At 34.2% G+C, this 20,067-nt stretch overlaps 1 protein-coding gene across 2 annotated transcripts in view; it reads left to right on the top strand.

Annotated features, from left to right (window-relative positions):
* The window catches only part of LOC141486716 (lipase member J-like), a 35,642-nt gene that overhangs the window by 14,249 nt on the left and 1,326 nt on the right, over nucleotides 1-20,067 (top strand). The window contains exons 4-6 of one of the 2 annotated variants that reach the window (XM_074185207.1): nucleotides 2,497-2,740; nucleotides 12,659-12,805; nucleotides 19,780-20,007. In XM_074185207.1, coding sequence (XP_074041308.1) covers nucleotides 2,497-2,740; nucleotides 12,659-12,805; nucleotides 19,780-20,007 — 619 coding nt within the window. The remainder of the gene's footprint in view (nucleotides 1-2,496; nucleotides 2,741-12,658; nucleotides 12,806-19,779; nucleotides 20,008-20,067) is intronic. The other variant, XM_074185208.1, reaches the window with a different exon arrangement.

Genomic DNA, 20,067 nt, shown 5'->3' with positions numbered 1-20,067 from the left:
CCCCTTACACGAACTAAGAACGTTAGCTGAATAACTTCTCAGTCCCTTTTTCGATAGACAAAACATTTTCCGGGGAAAATACTTTGCAATAACGCATTAATTTTCTGCTCTTTCTACACCTGTAAGTAGTTCTCTATTACAATTTTTGAATTCCTCTCAATTGGTCTGGACAACCACCGATAGACCTGTTTCGGAGTACTAGCTCCTCGACATTACTGGAAGGGTTATTTCAGAGGGGGTGAACCGTCTGATAATCTCGAACAAACAGAATTATTTTCAACTAGTCATAAGGTCTGTATCTGCAGTTTCTTCAGTAGGATGTACCACTGCTTCATCTGTAGACAAAGTCCGGAAACAACTTCACAAACACATACTGCGAGGTGGGAGTTGAAAAAAAAATGCAGAAGATTACACTTCCTCTTTTCTCTCACGTGAACCTATTGTAGGTACCAGTGGCAGATACCCGACGGAAAACAACAACTGACCTAGCACATACCGTGCAGAAAGTTGAAGTTGAACCATCAGGCACCTGTGCAACGTTTTCCATTTGGAAGATTCGTCGCAAGTAGCTTCCTATATGTGAAAAGCTGAAATTGATTTCATTTGCTCGGGACAACCAGTGATAGACCGGTTTCGAAGGAGCTAGTACTGAGTTATTATAGATAGCACTATCAACTTTCTGCCAAATAAAACGGGGGGTCTAATAATAATACTTCCAAAGGTGTTACAATTAGCTTTTGAAAACTTTTTCGTTTTTGGAAAACGGATAAACCATTCTCGGGTAATTATCAGGTAAGTTGAAAGTCTGCAAATGAATAACAAGTATCATAATTAAAAAAAAACACCTCAGCTCATTCCAGTGATAATTCAGAATAGCATTAGAAGAGGCAAAATTATTAGTGTTAGCTACTGAGGATGACAGTGTGAGTGAAATTTTTCCTCTTCCTTATACTATATTGTGTAGCATTCCTGTGAATGATATCTGATCCAATTCTATAATGAATGCTTGGAGTACGGAACTGAATAGTGTAAAAGCTTTTTTTTATAACTCAAAAATATTTTTTCTTTCGTGTAATTAAATCGTTCATATGAAAGTAATTGTTCAAAAAGAGGTTTTTCTTTACAATGTGTGTACTTTCCTTAGAATTATTTTTAAATTTGATTGGTTTCTTCCTTCCTTTGGGGAATAGGAGTAGAAATCCTAAACCATTCTTTTCCACAAAATGGTCTCTCCTTAAAATATATTCCTTTCAATTCAAACAAGATACCTATGACTGAGAATGAATCGAATTAGCGAATGAATGTCATTACGTATTATCATCGATTATATGAGTAGATTTGATACATTCGTGACATAAGATCGTGATTCTAGAAAGGATTGAGTATTTCATCTATCAATGTTATCCAGATTAGTGCTGAAGAGGCAAAAAGGCAAGTGTCCTATTCCGAAACATCGATGTCCGCCATTAAGGATGACAGTGTTCCATGTAACATGTAGTAAATGAAATTTTTCCTTTTTCATATACTATATTATGTAGCAGTTCAGTGAATGATATCTGATTCAATTCCATAACGAATATTTGGATTACAAACCGAATAGACAAACGTGTTTTTTCAATATATATATGAAAGTAGTTGTTTCCAGTTTGTGTCTGAAAGTTACTTGAAATTAATTGCTTTTTTTTCTTTGAGACATTTTTTTGTATAAAGATGAAGAAGTGAAAAATCGAATCCTTTCTTTCCAAATTATTTACCACTTGACAACTATAAATGAAATATATATTGTGAAATGTTATTGGGGTTGCAAGCATTTCTGTTTCTATCTGAAATAAACTGCGGTTAAGCATCAAAAAACTTGAAAATTTACAAATCATAATGTGTTTTCTACCGATGCCGATGTTTCGTTTCAGCATGAGACTGATTAGCACAGATTTTGTTGTGGGGACTCCTGAAATCTAAAGTACAGCTCACGGTCAGAATGAAACGTGCTCTTGAAATTACTTCGAGAACATTTCACAATAAATTCGTTATGTGAGGGAGTAAATGGTCCATAATTAAAACATCTATTGAAATGAACTGAAATGAGTTTTCTCTTCTTAAAATTATAATAATAATTATTTTCCTGCAGATCCTCGAAGAGAATATGGAACTTCTAATCACTCAGAGAATGCTTAATCTATTTCCAGAAATGATAAAATGATGTAGAGCATTGAGTGGGAACCATCTTCATATTGAAAAAAAAGTTGATAGTGTCATCTTGGCAACAAGTGATGCAACATTATTGTCTTCCTTATCAAAAAGTACTTAAAATGAAGGCTTTCTACAGAAATCTTGTCCGACCTCGATACCTTGTTTCGTTCAAAAGTTGGTAGGGAGGGGACCATTTATGTTTTCATTGTATAGTAAACTCCCAATATTCGAAAATATTTTTCAAAATAGAAAACATATTTTTTTTGAGTACCTATCTTTAGATAATGTTATTTTAAAACATTTCAGCTTCCATGAGATGGGTGTTTATGATATCGCTTCGACTCTAGATTTGGTAGTGGCAAAAACGAAAAAGAAGTCTATTTATTTAGGGTTCTCTCAGGGATCTACAGCCAGTTATGTGTATGGTACCAAACTACCGGATGTAGCACAGAAGAATTTGAAGGCAATCATTTCAATAGGCCCAGTTGCATATTTGAATCATATTAGGTTTTATGTGAAAATTCTAGCGAAGTTCACAGATCTCTTGAAAGTGAGTATTTATTTTCACGAATCGTTCGCGGTTCAATATATTTCAAAATACATTTTTCATCTGACGGTATTGTTTTCAACAGATACACAATGGTGAATTTTTTTTTGTTTAATAGAACATAAATTCATTCAAGCTAGTGATGAACACACTGAGACAAATCGAATACCCCACTATTCGACCTTTTTTTTCGAAGACAAAGCTCAAGCACCACAAAAAGAGCTTTAATGTTCACTGAGATCGGTGCCCATGCGAAAATAGCGATCCACGTTGAATTTGAATCGCCGCAGATTGAATTCATTTGGAAAAATTTTCTCGGGAACTTCATTCCTAGGAATTGATGGATGTAGCCGTTACTACGTGTTAGGAAATCATAATGAAGAAAAGAAAATTGAAACTTTCAATATTTTTTACCTCTTTTATTTGTAACTAACATTACTGCAGTTTCGTTTAATAAGGACCTTGGCAAACTTATACATTAAAATTTGTTGTATAAGTCTGAAAATGTCCTTTAAGGATAAAACTGCAGTAACGTTGGTTACAAATGAAAGTGGTAAAACACATAGAAAATTCCAATTCTCTTTTCTTCATTGATTTTATTCCTCATAAACGCAGTTCTTCCAACGAAAGACTTTTCAAACAGTGAAGTTTGAGATGTACTAGGTAGGTAGGTCGAAAGTGAGTGGGTCTATTTGACCCTCCACCGCAACCCACAAGGGTTTATTGTGGCTCACACCTACTCACACTCGGCCAAATAAACCCAGCTTCTTAACGACGTCGATTATTTTGTATGGTGAGTGATCTTTCAGGTCAGATGGTGAGAGTACGGATCAGCCGAACTCTAATAACCTGATTCGGTCCCCAGCGGGGCAGGCACAAAGTATATGCTCTGCTGTTCCATCATTTTCCAGAAAGAGGCGACACACACTGTCTTTCGACAGTCCGAGTCTCCGCATAAGATGATTCAGATGACACTGACCTGTGAAAAGGCCTGTTAGACATCGTCGTTGATCCCTACTGTAGTCCGACAACTGTTTGCTATCAATCTTCGAAGGGCGAATAAACGCCTTGGAGTGAGCAAATCCTGGAAGATTCTGCCAGAAGTCCTAGGGATGTACGAAGCTGAATCTCAAAACGATGAGCAGCCACAGTCCGTAACGTATTTCTGATATGTGGAATCGAATGTGTCAAGTCACTTGAACACTTACCGTGACAGTATCTATAGAAAATATACAAATACCCAACATATCTTCGAATTGGCAGACTATCAAGGTTGCAGGTGTTGTACGTGTCTCCAATCAGGCGGATGGCTCTTTTCTGGATGGAATCCTGAGGCTCCAGGTTATGCTTACGGGCGAAGCTTCATACATGCGAACATTACTCTGAAGATGGCCTGATCTGAGCTTTATAAAGTATAAAAAGTTGCTAGAGTTAGAGTTGCTAGAGTAATTCCTGCCTCCCAAGATGGAACACAGGGTTTCATGTAGAGAAAAATGTTTTCCGCTGCCTTGGTAAGGGTGGATCTGTATTTCTCATACTATGATTATAGCATATGTTGGAACTGTCCAAATATAACCTGATGATGGATGAATATGTGTTGTCGAAGGTAATGAGCGGTCGGCCACTCTCTGAATTTCGTTAAGCTTGTTTGGAGGAATGGTAGGACTGGTACCACCTGGGTTGGTGGGGCTTTGAGGAAGCATTATGTCAAATAGAAGTAGGGGTTGTTCTTCTATTTCTGTTGCTTGGTTGACATATTCGTCCGTGAGGATTTTGAACTGACATCTAAGAGGAAGGGTGATCAAATGTGCTCCCTTGAGAGTGGATATGTCTGTTGTTCAACAAATAGTCTGAATGCGATTGGTATTCTTGAAGATGCCAATACAGTGGGCTTCATCTACTTGTTCAATAATGTTTGATTTCTGTTGGATTGGTATCAGTTCGCAGTTAAGTGGGTTACTGGCGATGCTCAGGATTCAGAAGATACAATCGCTCGTGATGGATCCCGGCAGGAGGCTGTTCCAAGGACAGTAATAGACTTCGTCCAGGTCCAGGCAGGGCGTTGTGGAATATTGGAAATATACCTCATCCTTTGTCAGATAGGGTGAAGGTGGTATAATGGTGGTTCCATTTAAGGTAGGAATCGAGTATAGATTGTAAAGGATGATTATATGTGTAACTACCAAAGGAAGTTTGATGACAAAGACGATTTTATCATTTCTTTGATATGTACCTATATCGATGATATCATAATATCGAGATGTATTTACTGGGTCTAATCCAAACAACAAATTTTCAAAAGGATAATGTTGTGATGAAAATGTTATCATTGTTTCGAGATCTTTGATTTTCAAAACGCTAGGATGCGTAGTATGTATTTTTCGAAAGTTATTGCATTTTCTAGATATGTTAATATTTGAAATAATAAGTGCAAAATGGCACCTAGTTGATCGAATGCTTCTTTTGTTTCGAAAAAATGATTGAAATCAAAAACAAAGGTTGAGAGTTCTGAAGCTATTTTATCAATTCTATTTGCAATTATTTATTGATTATGTTTCACCGTAGCAGTTGTTTCATTGAAAGTTTCAATGACAGACAGACAGACAAATTTAGCAAATGATAACTGGAGCTGAAAGAATATCGACTGATTGATCGCTTTCAACTCTTGAAAATATGGGTGTGATTGACTGCTCCGAGTGACTTTGAATATTGATTTTATATAAGGATAAGTTCATCAGCGATAGGAGTCAGGTCAGAGTAATGAATGAAGGTGTGGAAACTACTTTTGACTCGTGTGGTTCCTAATTTGAAGGGTAGGATACCTGGATTTTTATTTAGTGACTGTATTTGAACTTCCTGGCTCATCGTCAACGATAAGACAAACCTGAAATAACGGTGTTTTGAAACTTGATTTGTTTGAGGTATTTTTAGATAATTTAAATTTTGTCTTGTGGTCTTTAAAAATTATTACTTTTCGTTTCGATTTGTTGAGTTTTTCATTGAGGTGCATATAGATCTCCGAAGTCTTGTTTTCATAAGCTGCTATGTAGGCACTTTGTACGCGATTTTTGATATCGATATTGAAAGGGTCTGATGTGGATAGATGTCCAGTTACGACATCAATGGGTTTCATTCCTATTGCGGAATGTATTGAATGGTTATATCCCATGATTGCATAAGGCATTTGTTTAATTATGTCTAGATCTTTGTGGTTAGTTTGAAGAATCCTCAAATGTTCAATAATCGTGGAATGAAATTGTTCAACGATTCCCTCAGAATCAGGATGATCGGGGGTGACATAACGTAATTTAAGGTCATTAACAAATAAAATAATTAGTGTAGGCCCCAAAACACTACCTTGGGGCACACCTGTAACAACGTTTCGAAATTCAGAAAAAAATGACCCAGTCTGAAGCCTAACTTTAACAACCTGTGTACGACCAGTTGAATAGGTTTCAATCCATTTCAGACTTGGACCACGAACGCCCATGCCAAACAGTTTATCAAGAAGAAGACCATGATGACTGATATCAAACGCTCGTGTCAAGTCGAAAAGAACACTAAGTGATTTTTCATCGTTGTCGAAGTTTGATAATACATGATTATGTAGAGAAAGGATGGCATCCTGGGTTGACAAGCCCACTTGAAACCCATATTGGTTGTCAGATACGATATTGTATTTATCTAAAAAGGACACAAGTTTTGATATGATTCTTCAAATATTTTCAAAAATGGAGATAGTAAAGCAATACCTCTGTAGTTCGACATTACATGCTTATCGCTTTTTTTATAGACCGGGACGACCACTGCTTGCTTAAGTCGGAAAGGAAAAATAACTTCAGAGAAAAATAAATTGATTAGATAAATCAGAGGTTCCATTATTTTCGAAGCAGCCTTCATTAAAACATTGCCTGGAAATTCATCAACCCCACTGGAATTTTTCGAACATGCAAATTTAATTATTTCCACGAGTTCAGTTTCATCTATTGGATAGAGAAAAAGACTCTCAGTTTTTACACAACGATTTTCAATGCCACCAGGTGCAGTATTTTTTACTAATGACTCCACTGAATCGACAAAATAACTACTAAATGCTTGAGATATACCGGGACCATCGTCAACAAGTACACCATCGCCAATGTCTTAGATGAATCGTTTATAATAGTATTTTTCCTGATGATAGACCAGGCAGCTTCAGATTTATGTTGAGCCTTGAGGATTTGATTATTAAAGTATTGACTTTTTGAGAGCACAATTTTTTGTCTATGATTTTTTAAGAGTTGCTTATATTGACCCAATAAATGTACATTGGTTTGGCTCTTGTTCAAATTATAAATATCTCTGAGTAATATACCTTCTTCAACGATATCCTTAGTAATCCATGGTTTGTGTCTACTCGAATTTTGATTTTGTTTAATTTTTTGAAACTGTTTAGGAAAGAATATATCAAAAGCTTAAAGAAAAACATCATGAAAATGGGAAAATTTAGTATCGAAGTCAAATTCAGTGAAGTATAGAAAATTGCACTTTTCATCCGATAATAAATTTATGAAATGGAGGATATTATGATCATCAAAATTTATCTTCAAAATAATAATAATAATAATAATATTTTATTAGTTCTTCTGGATCATAACTCAATGATATAGAAAAAGTCAGTGTAATATGATATAAATAAACTTATAAAAAAGAAAAAATTATGTACATATAGGATATGAATAGTTATGTAAAATTATATATTAAAACTTATAACTAGGTAAAATTATAGGTAAGGTAATACTTGGTAATGGGGTCAAACCCGAAAACGGTCATATAAATAAAATCAAATATAGGTAATTAGACAAAAGTGTTTCTATTCATTTCATTAAAGTTTCAGTATTCCTACGAAATCTGCAATTGTTTGACACGCGTTAACTATTTTGGCGCGAAACTCTTTGAGAACCGTTACGATCTTTGCAATGGTCCTAATGCTATTTTGTTAATTGGCTTGCCAATATTTTGGTATACTTAGAGAATAATTAGAGAATATATGGGTATATGACGATTACAAATAAATATCATAGAATCTACTTAATTTTAAGTAATTCACTGTTTTCCAATTCCTAACTCAAATGAAATATTATTTTCCTGTGTTTTCATTTTTATTTCGAATGGATGTTCCAAATTTGGTATATCGATTTGATGTGAATGTGTGTAGAAAGTAGCAAGTATTAGAATAAATATGATACTTCACGGAAGCTCATCAATTTTTTTTATTCAAATAGATGTTACAGATTGTTCAGGACTGTTGTATCAAATATTCATTATGCATGTATTTCTTCAAACATTACGATATCCACTTATCACTAGTGAATAATGAAATCATTACAGAAAAGCAAGTAGGCAAGTTCGTTGAATATGTCAATTCCATCCACCCGTCAATAAAATTTACCACTGAGAGGAAGGCAAATAATTCATTAAATTACCTTGACTCAACCATTACAAAAAATAACAATGAACATGAATTTGCAATTTTCCACAAACCATCTTACACGGACATTATCATACATAATTCCTCTACACACTCTTACCAGCATAAAGTTGCTGCATTCAATAATATTCTACATAGACTATTGAATAATTTCCAGAGAGAGCTGAGTTTGATCAAACAAATCAAACAAAAACTACAAAAGCAAGCCATGGACCACATCTACCCAAATTCAAGATGCGATACCGTCAGTTATGAGACATTGTCATTTTTGGCTGAACCAACCAATAATATTTTTTTGAAGAAAGACTGCGTAAACTTAGCTCACAGAAATAGTAATAGTCCGAATAATAGTGTAAGTGCATTTATTAAAATCAATGAAGACAAAACTTCGGTATCGGATAGATCAGGAGTATATCAGCTGAGTTGTGGCTCTTGCCCAAAACTGTATAATGGCCAAACAGGGAGATTATTTTCCAAAGAATTAAAAGCTTAGATGTAATTTTGTGAATAGAAAGACCAATTTCACATTCGCAAACCACCTTTTAGCAGAAGTACCTGAGTTCAGTCATGAATATGACATGTTATATTTAGAAGAGAAGAGTTTGAAATTCAATCTTCTAAAATGTCAAGCAATCAATAGATTCAAGAATTCGGGTAACTAACTAAATGATCAATTAGAATTGAATAACCGTTACTGAATATTTTTCAAATGTGGGGACTGGGACAGAAGCTCAGGTCATTTAATCCATTACAAAGTCAAGTACTTGAAATGTAGGTACTTTAAATTTTAAAATTAGGTATACCAAGCATTAAATTTGTAAAATATAGTAGATAAAGATACGCCCGAAGAAGCCATTGTATGGCAAAACACGTGTCGCGTTTTTATAAAACTGTTTAGTGGAACATTTTTGGCTGTGAGTTTTAGAAAGTATTTTGAAGTGTTTTGTGTGAGAAACTTTGCCAAAAATCCGACAGATATAATTCAACGCGACAAAAGTTGTTATCTGTTAGGAACTTGACAATAGAAATAATTGTTGTAAACGTTTTTGTGAGAGATTGTATCAATTAATCTAAAAAATCGTTCACTTATACTTCAAGGTCCTTCTTCACAGTAAATTAGAAATCAACCCTGAAAAATCATCGTTGAATTCCTGATAAAATCACTTATCCAATAGATGGCATATATGGGGTTATTTTGTTTGATATTTTGAAGAGGAGTGTGTACGCATCTTAGCGATACCTTATATTATTTCACAAGAATTAGGTGTTTCGGGAAATTTAGATTACTGTCTTATTTATGGAGATATTGAACGTGGCTCCTTTTAAAAAAAATTCCCTATATGCAATCAATTATTTATATTTTGAGCTGTTTTGGAATCATCCGTATCTCTGAGTATAGGTTGGAAATGAGTCAAAACACTTTTCAGTATCGTCCTTCCATTTTTTATTTTTATCATTCATTTTTGGATCCATTTTCAACCCGTTTGATATCTTGATAGAGTTTTTCAACACACTGATCTCATTTCAGATCATCAGACACGCACAGTTTTGAAAACAATAAAACCTTCTCAAAAACAAACTTGGTCTAAGGAGCAAAACGAAATATAGTCAAAAAGTTTTTCACTCCGAAAAAAAAAAGAAGTGTCAGAATTGAATTGAGTTCTTGTTTGTATCTAAAATATAAGGAAAAGAAATATTCATCATTATTAAAAAATAGAAACTGGGCTGCAATCAAAGAATACGTTTACTATTGTTATAGAAAGAAGAAATAATATTAATATTTTTCATTTGATATTTTTTTACCCATGTTGTAGTTTCATTTCATTGGAAATTATGTTAGTTTTTCATACTACGTGTTTATTAGTTTACCGAACAATTTTTGTCAGCAGTTCTCAAATTGAAGAATAATACTCCATTCAAATAAATGTTTATTCACCCTGATCAAATTTTTTCTGTGCTGAAATATTCCAAGTCTTTTTTATTTTGATTGAAATGTCTGCTGCAGGTTATAATCGATGATGATATGACGTATTCATCGTCATGAACAGTCAACATAATAAAAAAACATTGGTTCAATCTCCACTTCATTATGTTCAACCTGAACAACATCATACCTCCAAAAACTGAAAGGGAGTTTTCGAAAAAACTATTGCTAAGAAAAAGAGAATTGAAACTTATCACTAATATCTGTTTCACAAATTATATCTTACCTTATGCTAGTCACTCAGAATTTCGTTTCGTCGTAGAAAACATACTTAGTGCGATTTTTACCTAATTTTAGAACTAAATTATATATCGGAAATCCGTAGTGCTGCTGCGGATTTTTATATAGAATTTATTGAAATTGTAGACATTCTGGATAGTCACTATTCATTTCTCAATAAATTCATTACCAGATCATTTATCACATTTTAGATTTTTCGTTTGTGAAAAACATGTCATTTCTCATCTACTCATTTCTACTCAGTCACACTTCGATTATTTTTGTGCAGTCAGGTTTTCAAATCTACAACTTCAAAGTCAAATCCGAAGTTTCCTGCTTAATGTCTAAAATTGATTTACACAACGCGATTTCTGTTGAGGCGTCCATGCCAAATAATTAGAATTTGAAAATCTACATTTGAAAATACAAACAGGAAACGGTTTAAAATATGTCTGTCGCACCCCTACGAACGACAACTCTCAGAAGTACAAACTTGTACTACCTATAGATTAACGAGGTCTTACATTTTAACGTGTGATTCCGAACACTATATTGATATTTTCAACTTATAACATATTCAAATTTTTGTATCTGAGATAGCGCAGAAGTTAAAATTGCTTCGACAAGCTAAATGGAATAACGCACTGTTAGTAATTATTATTATTATTATTATTATCCTAACTAGAACGGAAACAGTACATTTCCGTACTCGACACCGTTATCCGAAAAAGCTGATTTCGGGTAAGTAGTCGAATGTGGGAAAGTATGAGTTCAGATCAAGCATTTTTCTACAAGTGAATATGTTATGAAGCTCTGATAAAACTTTTATATGCGAAACAATTCCTGATCTAAATTGCTTGTAGATATAGGGTGATGCACGCATACGCACGCTTGTACAAAAACATACAAAACAGGAACTTTTTCATAAAATTCTACATCTCTCAAAAAATTTTTCATCTCTATTATCGAATTTCTGCACCACGACAATTTAGTTAGAATCATGAAACGCAAGTGCAGCGTTGCCCGATTGTGGGCTGACCAACATGCTATCCATTGAAAGTGTTCGTATAAACCTGGGCTCACAAAGACACTATTCACATCAGGTATATACAATTACACAGCCACGCCTCCTGGCGAAGTTTTGTGAAAGTAGGTGGTGTATCAGCTATGTGTATATGGTGTAATGGTCGGCCCAACCGAAAATTTGCTAAACGTCATTTCACATGATAACATGTCCAAAAAACACTATATACAGTGGGAAACGTTGGTGAGCCCGAAACCGGGACGACCGACGTTTCCGAGGGCTGACCAGAGTTCACATCGTATATTCTACGGGCTGACAAATGACCGTTTACATATATATATATATATATATATATATATATATATATATATATATATATATATATATATATATATATATATATATGTAAAATTAAAAACTATTGGATAGTGGGGTATTGCAGCAAGTAAATGAGTACTCTTTTAAGTTAGTCCGAACTTTCGGAAAATTTTATTTCCATCATCAGAGAAAGTACAATAATATAAGTTTTAAGGTAAGATCAAAAATATTAAATGTTCATCACTTGCATCTTATGTGAGGATGGTTACATTGATGTTGAAGAAAAAATGTTGATACATTGGAGAAGATCAAACTTGATATACAATTCTAAATGCTTGAGATTATTTTTTATGAAATATTGTTTTTCGTCAGACCCTTATTCACATCACGCGTGCAGGATTCAAATGAACGAGTCTGAGAATGGAACGTTAAAAATGCCAGAGTGACATCTGTCAATTGATAAAACTTATATATTCTCACTGGGAGTACCAAGTGTACTCAAGTGTATAATGTAAAATTTATGTTTGAATAAAATTACTATGAAAGATTAAATTTAAGATATATTATACAATGGAATTGTTCAAATTGATATTGTTTTTGTAACAGCTCTTATCTAGAGTCAATAAGTAGGAATAAATTTCACTCAAGTGATTAATGTCATTAACTAGTCAGCAACGACTACCCTTCCTCTTATATATATATATATATATATATATATATATATATATATATATATATATATATATATATATATATATATATATATATACATATATATATATATATATATATATATATATATATACAGACCATTACAAAAAATACAATAAGAAACCGTTTGTTACTAATATTTTCCAGTTGATGATTCTGGTTCTTGATGATATGCTTTTCATTTCACTTTTTCAGAAAATAGGATACCTACTTTTACACGGCAGAATTCCATTGCCTACATCACTTCTGTATAATTTTTGTGGGGTTCATGCCTGGCAGTTACATCCATGTGCAATACTCAGAAGCTACTTATTTGGAAATGATTTGGAACAAGTGGATGTGGTAATGAATATTTTCAATCAATGAAAGATGATAGCGATTATTTTTCATGAAAACAATTTTCCTAGTTCAAGTGAATAAAATCCAAACTAGTAGGTTGTGATCGGATGGAACTTCTAGTACGAAACGTTTCGTCTTCTGCTGCGAAAGATCATAAGTGGTATATGCGTGGACTGCAAGGACGAAGGTTATATCTCGAAGTATCAGCTGATATGCAATAGAAGAAACTTTCGGTACTACAATTTCCATTTGATCACTACCTATCAGCCTGAATTTCAATCTCTCAAATCTTTTCAAATTCACTGGTTTGGGTAATAGACAAATTTCATACCAATCGAAAAATGAAGTCTATAGAATACACAAATCTTGGATCTGGTTATTAAATTGAAGTTAATGAGGATTATTTCATTAGAAACACGGTGGTATAGGGTTGTAAGAGAAAAATCATTCCTGAATTTCGGTTGTTAGTTTCAAAAAGTGAATTATTGCTCCGAGTGAACATGTGGGACAAAAAGGTACCAGCAAACCATCCCATGCGGTAGAAACAGCAATGGAAACAGCATTATGGCTATGTGTAGTCCATTGAAAGGAAGAGAGTGCGCATGCTATTTGTCCGTGAAAATGAGAAGGACAGCGATAATACTCGTAAATGGGGTGCATCGTTTTGAAGTAGCTTGTTGCTATGGTAAAAATTCAAAAAACGTGCTACTATTTATTGTTGTTGGAAAAATTGTCAGAAAATATTTTTGTGTAATTCGTATGATGCTTTTATTGATTTTCATGATGAAACTTTCAAAACCGTTCATTAAAGTGAGCTTTTCGTAAAATAAAAAACTTCAAATACGATGTGTTGAGCTAACCAGTTCGTCATTTATATTTGTGGGTTATCACTCCACGTGTTATAGAAAATGACAGCTTTGAATGAAAAGTATTGTTGTAAATCATGCCGGAAAAAAAATAAAGCCGGCCGCCGCTGGCAGTCTTAAACCAGGCGTGACGTGGCTAACAACGTGCGAGTGCACGATGGTTTCCCGCCAATCGAGAAGCAGCGAGAATAATGGTTCCGACTTTGACAGAACTTTGGAGAAATTTCGACAACATTCGATCACGATATTTAAAGGCTAGCCACGAGGTTATGGAGGCAGTCAAGTGGATGTTACAGTGCGGTACGCGAAGTGATCTAGTGAGGCGAGAGACATTCAAAAAATAGGTCAACTAGTTTAGTGATCCAATAATTTTTCTGAGAAAGGCGTTGGTTGGGTAACAGGATCAATTTTTTCTTTAAAAAACAATTGTATTTTTGCCGACGTTTCAAATTTGATTGAATCCTCCTTCAGGGATCGAAAAGTAGTTTTATCGTGTTGATAATATTACTATTCCAAAAACTATCAGACATATTAGGTACATATTTGAAAAATGAAAATAAAGAACATTGCAACAAAAAATTTCGAGCCCTGAAGAAGAATTCAATTGAATTTGAAACGTCAGAAAGAATACAATTTTTTTTATTGATCATGTTACCCAAACAACCCCTTTTTCAGTCAAATAATAGTTGAAGTTTTGTTGAAGTATTTGTGTATTTAACGTGACATAAAGTTAAGTTCGATTTTATTCAGTGTAGTCGAATATTGGTCAACCAACGGGTAAAAACGTAACAGTTTAATGAAAAATTCAATAATTTCTATATTGAGAATATCTTCGAGTATCGGGTTGAAAGTAGTTTCGATTTTTCTAACCTGTGATGCACTGTTTGGAACCTTTGTTGTAGTTATGACTATTACTGGAGTAATAATAAAAGTTTAATCTTCCTCTCAAATGTTTCAAGGTGTTAAAAATAACGGTTTGGTGTTTTGATTAAACTCCAGTAACATGAACTTTGTTTGTTTGTTTTGTTACTTATGCCAGAATAACCTTCAATTTCTGAAAAGAATATCTCAAAATTGAAACACAATGTATCTACTCATTCAGAAAATTTTTCACTGTAGCCTCAATGATGAAAATATGTCATAGAATTTATTTTCAATATTCCTGTAACTTCGCTGGAAATAGATCAGCATGCTGCTACAATTTGCCTTTCATGACCCTGTATGTCAGGTTGTATTTCATTGAAAATTAATTCAAGCTCATCATTAATAAATCTGTTTATCTCGGTTCCAACCAATATATCTAGTAGTATCTTTTTATTAACTGAAGATTTATATACTCAAATGTCACATAAAATATATTCACAAATATATAATTGATTTATTACAAAGAAATGTTCAAAACGCATTCTTCTTTTTCAATAATATGTTTTCTATTTTGATACCAAGTTACATCAAAATGATGAGAAGCATTTACAAGTCTGTCGCTATTCTTTTCATTTTCACGGACAAATATCATAGGCACTTTCTTCCATTCAGTGGACGAACTACACCCAGCTGCAATGCTGTGTCTTCTTCTATCGCATTGGATAGTTTGCTGGGACCTTTCTGTGGCACGTATTCACTCGCAGCAGTAATTCACTTTTTAAAACTGACAACCGCCATCCAGGTTGTATACAACCCTATACCATCATGTTTGTAATGAAATGGTCTTTATGGTTCAATTTAATAACCAACCAGTGCAACCTAACGTTTGCGTATTATATAGGCTCCATGCTTTCGATTGGTATGGAATTTCTCTATTAACCAAACTGGTGAAATGTGTAAAAAATTATTTTTTACACCTATCAGAAAACAATTACTGCCCTGGCTAATACCGGGAAGGGCGTCAGATTATATCCGACAAGTGTCAGCGCAGAATTCGTCGCAGAAGTAATATGCATACGCTTTTGGCGACACAACTGCCAGGATCAGTTCTCAATTATCCGAACGGGCACACTTGTAGACTGGTTTCGGGCTATCTGTCCTGCAAAGTAATGTCCTACATTAACACGAAGTCGATGATTTCCTGTAATCAAAAATCCTTTCAGAATATCACACTCCATAAACCCACTGTGGAATAAGGGAAGACTGGTGTGATCGATTGTTCACCTCCATCACCAAGTGATCATCTTTGAAAGGAAGATTAATCTTCCTTTTGAAGATGATGATTCGGTTAAGATGATCATCTTGGTTAAAATTAATCTTTCTCTTAAAGATGATTATTTGGTGATCGAAATACGTGTCGAAGTGTAAAAAACTGACCGTTTGGTGTTGGGATAAAACTCAAGTAATATTCGTTACTACACCAAAGATTCCAAACAATGCATCACAAGTTCATTGTAATGGTTAATGAATCTATGGAAGCAAATTATATCACAACAGTTGGCCGAAACAATATTGCACTACATTTCATCTGAATCAATCTTACCTGAAGCATTCGAAATATGAGTGAGATGCATCCTAAGGTAACGCTCAAGAAATGTTGAAATGATTGAGATTTCTGGATAGTGTATTAGAAGTTGATAACCTACTTTTCAGGGACAAAATAAAGCAAATTGTAAAACTACTTCAGCTAGGATGAGCTAATTTCGGAAGTTTTATCATTCTCAGGATACTATGATATGTTGAAATCAACGAATTGGAAACAAAGTCGGTGTTCTCTAAAGTTTTCAAAATATACAGTGAAACCTTTCTATCAATCAAACACAATATAATGACACTAGACAAATTTTTTCCATCACTGGCCTGGAAAGTTGGTAAAATCAGCTCCTGTAAATCGACATTCGACTCTTCCACATTCTAGGAAGCCAAAAAAGTGCTACTATATTGATGAAATAATAACACATCTCTTCTCAGTTTTCTTGATTTCCATTACCAGAAGCTTCAACAATATCAGAATCCAACCACAATAACAATAATTGATATTGGAACTGAATATATTTTAAATACTTATATCAATAATAATTAACAATATAATAGACTGAACAAATCTGAAACAAATGCATAATTCATAATAATATTTCAATAATGATAATGGAAATGTCGAGCTACATCAGTATGGAAACAGTAATAATTTCAACACTCATTCAACGCCAACTTATTTTTTTTGGGGGCAAAATACAAGCAATCCAGAAAAATTATTAAGGAGCTCTGAGAGCGGTGGAATTGTCTGAACTGACGTTATTATCTTTCTAAAGAAAACCCATGCCTTCATTTTTGTGGCATTGAATTGAACCTGAATACTTTCACCCCATTTCGAAATTACTTCGTCATCAAGATTTGCAACCTCCTGTTACCAGTGAAGATGTGCATCCGCAGCCGATGTACTGGAATCCAAATGAAATGACGAGACAAGTGTTTTGTCGTCAGCAAAGCAATATACTGCATTCTTGGGTTTTTCCAATAAGTCGTTGATATATATTAAAAATAGGATTGTAGACAATGTAGATTCCTGATGAACACCAGGGTTGATGGTGTTATGTAATTATTCGAGAGATATTCATCGACGCGACGGCCACTTGCGATTGCGTTATTCCAAATATGTGTTACAGGTCGCCTGTTGACCTTTGTTTCCAAAAGCCATATTGATGATCGTTCAAGATGTTAAAACCTCCCGAATATTTGAGGAAATGGTAGTATACGGCTTTCTCCATGGTTTTTGATATCACCGATAGCAAAACTACTCCAGGTCTATAGTTATTTGAAAGAATTTACTTGCCTTTTGGGAATAAGGTAAACGCGAGCAATAAGAAGAAGTAAGAATAAGTAAGACAGGTTGAAACGTTTGCAAAATATTGGTGTGAGTTCATTTGCGCACTTCTTAACTACGATGACGGGCACTCCATCAGGACCAGACGCTTTGTGGATATTGAGCTGTTTCAAAATTCGCCTGACTAGACGTTGTCGAAAAATAATTTTCGGCATTGTGGATTCTAGGGTGGAAATATTGGGTGATGCCTCTTCCAGAAAATCGACTGAGGAGCTACCGACCAGAAGGATCTAGACACGTTGGGATCGGTGAACAATTTATCCCAAATTCTCTGACTGTGAAGTTCTTTGTTTTCAGTCATTGCAGCTGTTGTGAGCGTCAGCAGACCCAGTTCGAATCTTCAAAGCTGAAACAAATATCTCGTCACGAGAAATTTCGAAAATAGTCTTCAATATGCACCTACTCAACAGATCTGTAATGTCAAATTTTACGTGACTTAGATTTTTGTCAACATTTATCGGTGATTTACTCAACACTGAAATGAGTTTGTGGTTAGAAGATCCCAATGGAGACCTTACGGTGACTGTAAATTTCTGGATTGGTTGTTAGATATCTATACAGAAAACTAGCATATTCTCCATCACAGTCAGGAATCCTTGTTGCCTAATTTATAATCTGAGTAAGTCCGCAGCTCATTGCAAAAGCCTAGGCTTCGCGACCTTGTTCGTCGTTGATATTTTGAAAATTTGACTCATAGATATTGTGGACATTGAAGTCACCGAATATGGAAAATTCGGAACTGGGATGATTGACTTGCAGAAAGTCCATGGTGTTTGCATGTGAAGAGAATAAAGCCCTATATTGTGAATCGCTTGTTGGTTGATAAACGCAGCTTATAAGTTTGGTGACCCTCTGTGATATTATTTTGAACCCCATGACATTCATGTTTTGAGGTTCCACCGTTTTCTCTCGTTGACAGGCAAGATTGCTTCTGATAGAAAGAGATATTCCAAAATGACGTCTGAATTAGAAGTGGAAATCATAGCCGGGATATATGTATTTTCCACACCGATCAGGGTTACGAATATGAAAAACAGAATTCTTATTGTAAACTCAATGATATCAAGAAACTATAACCATGAGTTAGAATCAACTCGCCAGTTCAGAGACAAAAGAAGGAAAGATATTTGAAAAAAAATTACAAAGCAGATGCCGAATTATACTAACACATGTATCGATTATCACGAATGTATTAAAAACATACTCGTAGATATAGTCATCCTCAATATGAATAAACAAAGACAGTGACAAGAACACAGAGCATATTTTCAAGAAGGAAATGTTTTCTATGAATATTGTCAACCCCAGAAAGGAGTTTTACTCGTAAAGATTTTTCAATGAAGTTTCAATCGAACACGAACTTCATAACTGCGACATAAGTGCCAGAGCACAAAATGTTAATGACACTAATTATCGAACTTTTCCACAACATACAACATTGTATCAAAATTAGTCAAGACGTTTCCTCTGCATATGAACGATGTATGAATTCAACTTCAATATGTGAAAAGAAACTAACCACAAACAATGAACTCTCACTGTTGGACCACTATAACTTGAGAATCGAAAAACATTGCATTAAAATCTGTAATCTACTACTCCCCAACAAATTTTCCTTCCATTGTTCCATCTGAGATGTTTCTACAAAACAATAATGAACAATATGATTGCAGTAGTTAACCTAACCATCCTTCATGTACATGATTGCAATAATAATTGGTGAAAAATAAGCGAATAAACCATATTGAAAAAATCGAAAATATAAAAGATTTGTTCTCATTTAACCAATCTGAAATGATTGAAATTTTCTTGAATAATTATTCTGTGGCCTAATACCGTTTTCATCTTAAGGATTAACCGTTTCATGTTGAGATTCTTAATGACGGGTAAAACACTTGACTATTTCTTCACTTGAGTACTTGTTAAAAGTTTGAGGTACTCTTGAAAATGAATCTATGAGTGCTTGGCTTGAAACTGTACAAAACCTTTTTGTGCAGGGCAAAATTGTTTGCTTTAATTCATAGAGGAAAAATATTAAATTTTCATGAAAATTTTTGTTCTAATCGAAAATATTCAATTAGAATTTCAGTTACTTGAGTTGTCTCTCTTACAGTGCCGTGTATTCGCACTTGTACAAGAGAATTGAGAATTTCAGTGAAATTGACACTCTCCATTTTCCACAACGTTTTTAAAATCCCTGATAAAATAAGTACTGTATTTCACCTGATGGATATTTGGAAAATAGTTTTTCATGGACTCATCCATTACTGTTTTTATTGATGTTATTTTATACTGATTTACAGTTGTATTATCGACTCATTCTCCTCCTTCTGGGAGATTCTACTGGAGTAGATGTTTTGGTTCATTACGCCCAGATACTAGAATCAGGAGAGTTTCGTGAACAAAGTTTCGGAGTGACTTCCAACTTAGAGAGATATGGCCAGGAGACTCCACCCCACTACAATTTATCTCGAATTCCTGTTCCTGTATTTCTAATCGCTGGAAAGAAAGATGACATAGCGAGCGCCGAAGTGAGTTATTGGAAAGCCAAGATTCATAAAATTGAAAAAGAAAAATTTTTGGGGAGAATA

This window comes from Leptinotarsa decemlineata, unplaced genomic scaffold, assembly GCF_025532065.1.
Source record: "Leptinotarsa decemlineata unplaced genomic scaffold, Ldec_3_MD MMD2_tig00026369_RagTag_RagTag, whole genome shotgun sequence".
In the NCBI taxonomy this organism is placed as follows: domain Eukaryota; kingdom Metazoa; phylum Arthropoda; class Insecta; order Coleoptera; family Chrysomelidae; genus Leptinotarsa; species Leptinotarsa decemlineata.
Note: the sequence above shows the minus strand (reverse complement) of the source record. Positions and strands in the feature narration are given on the sequence as shown.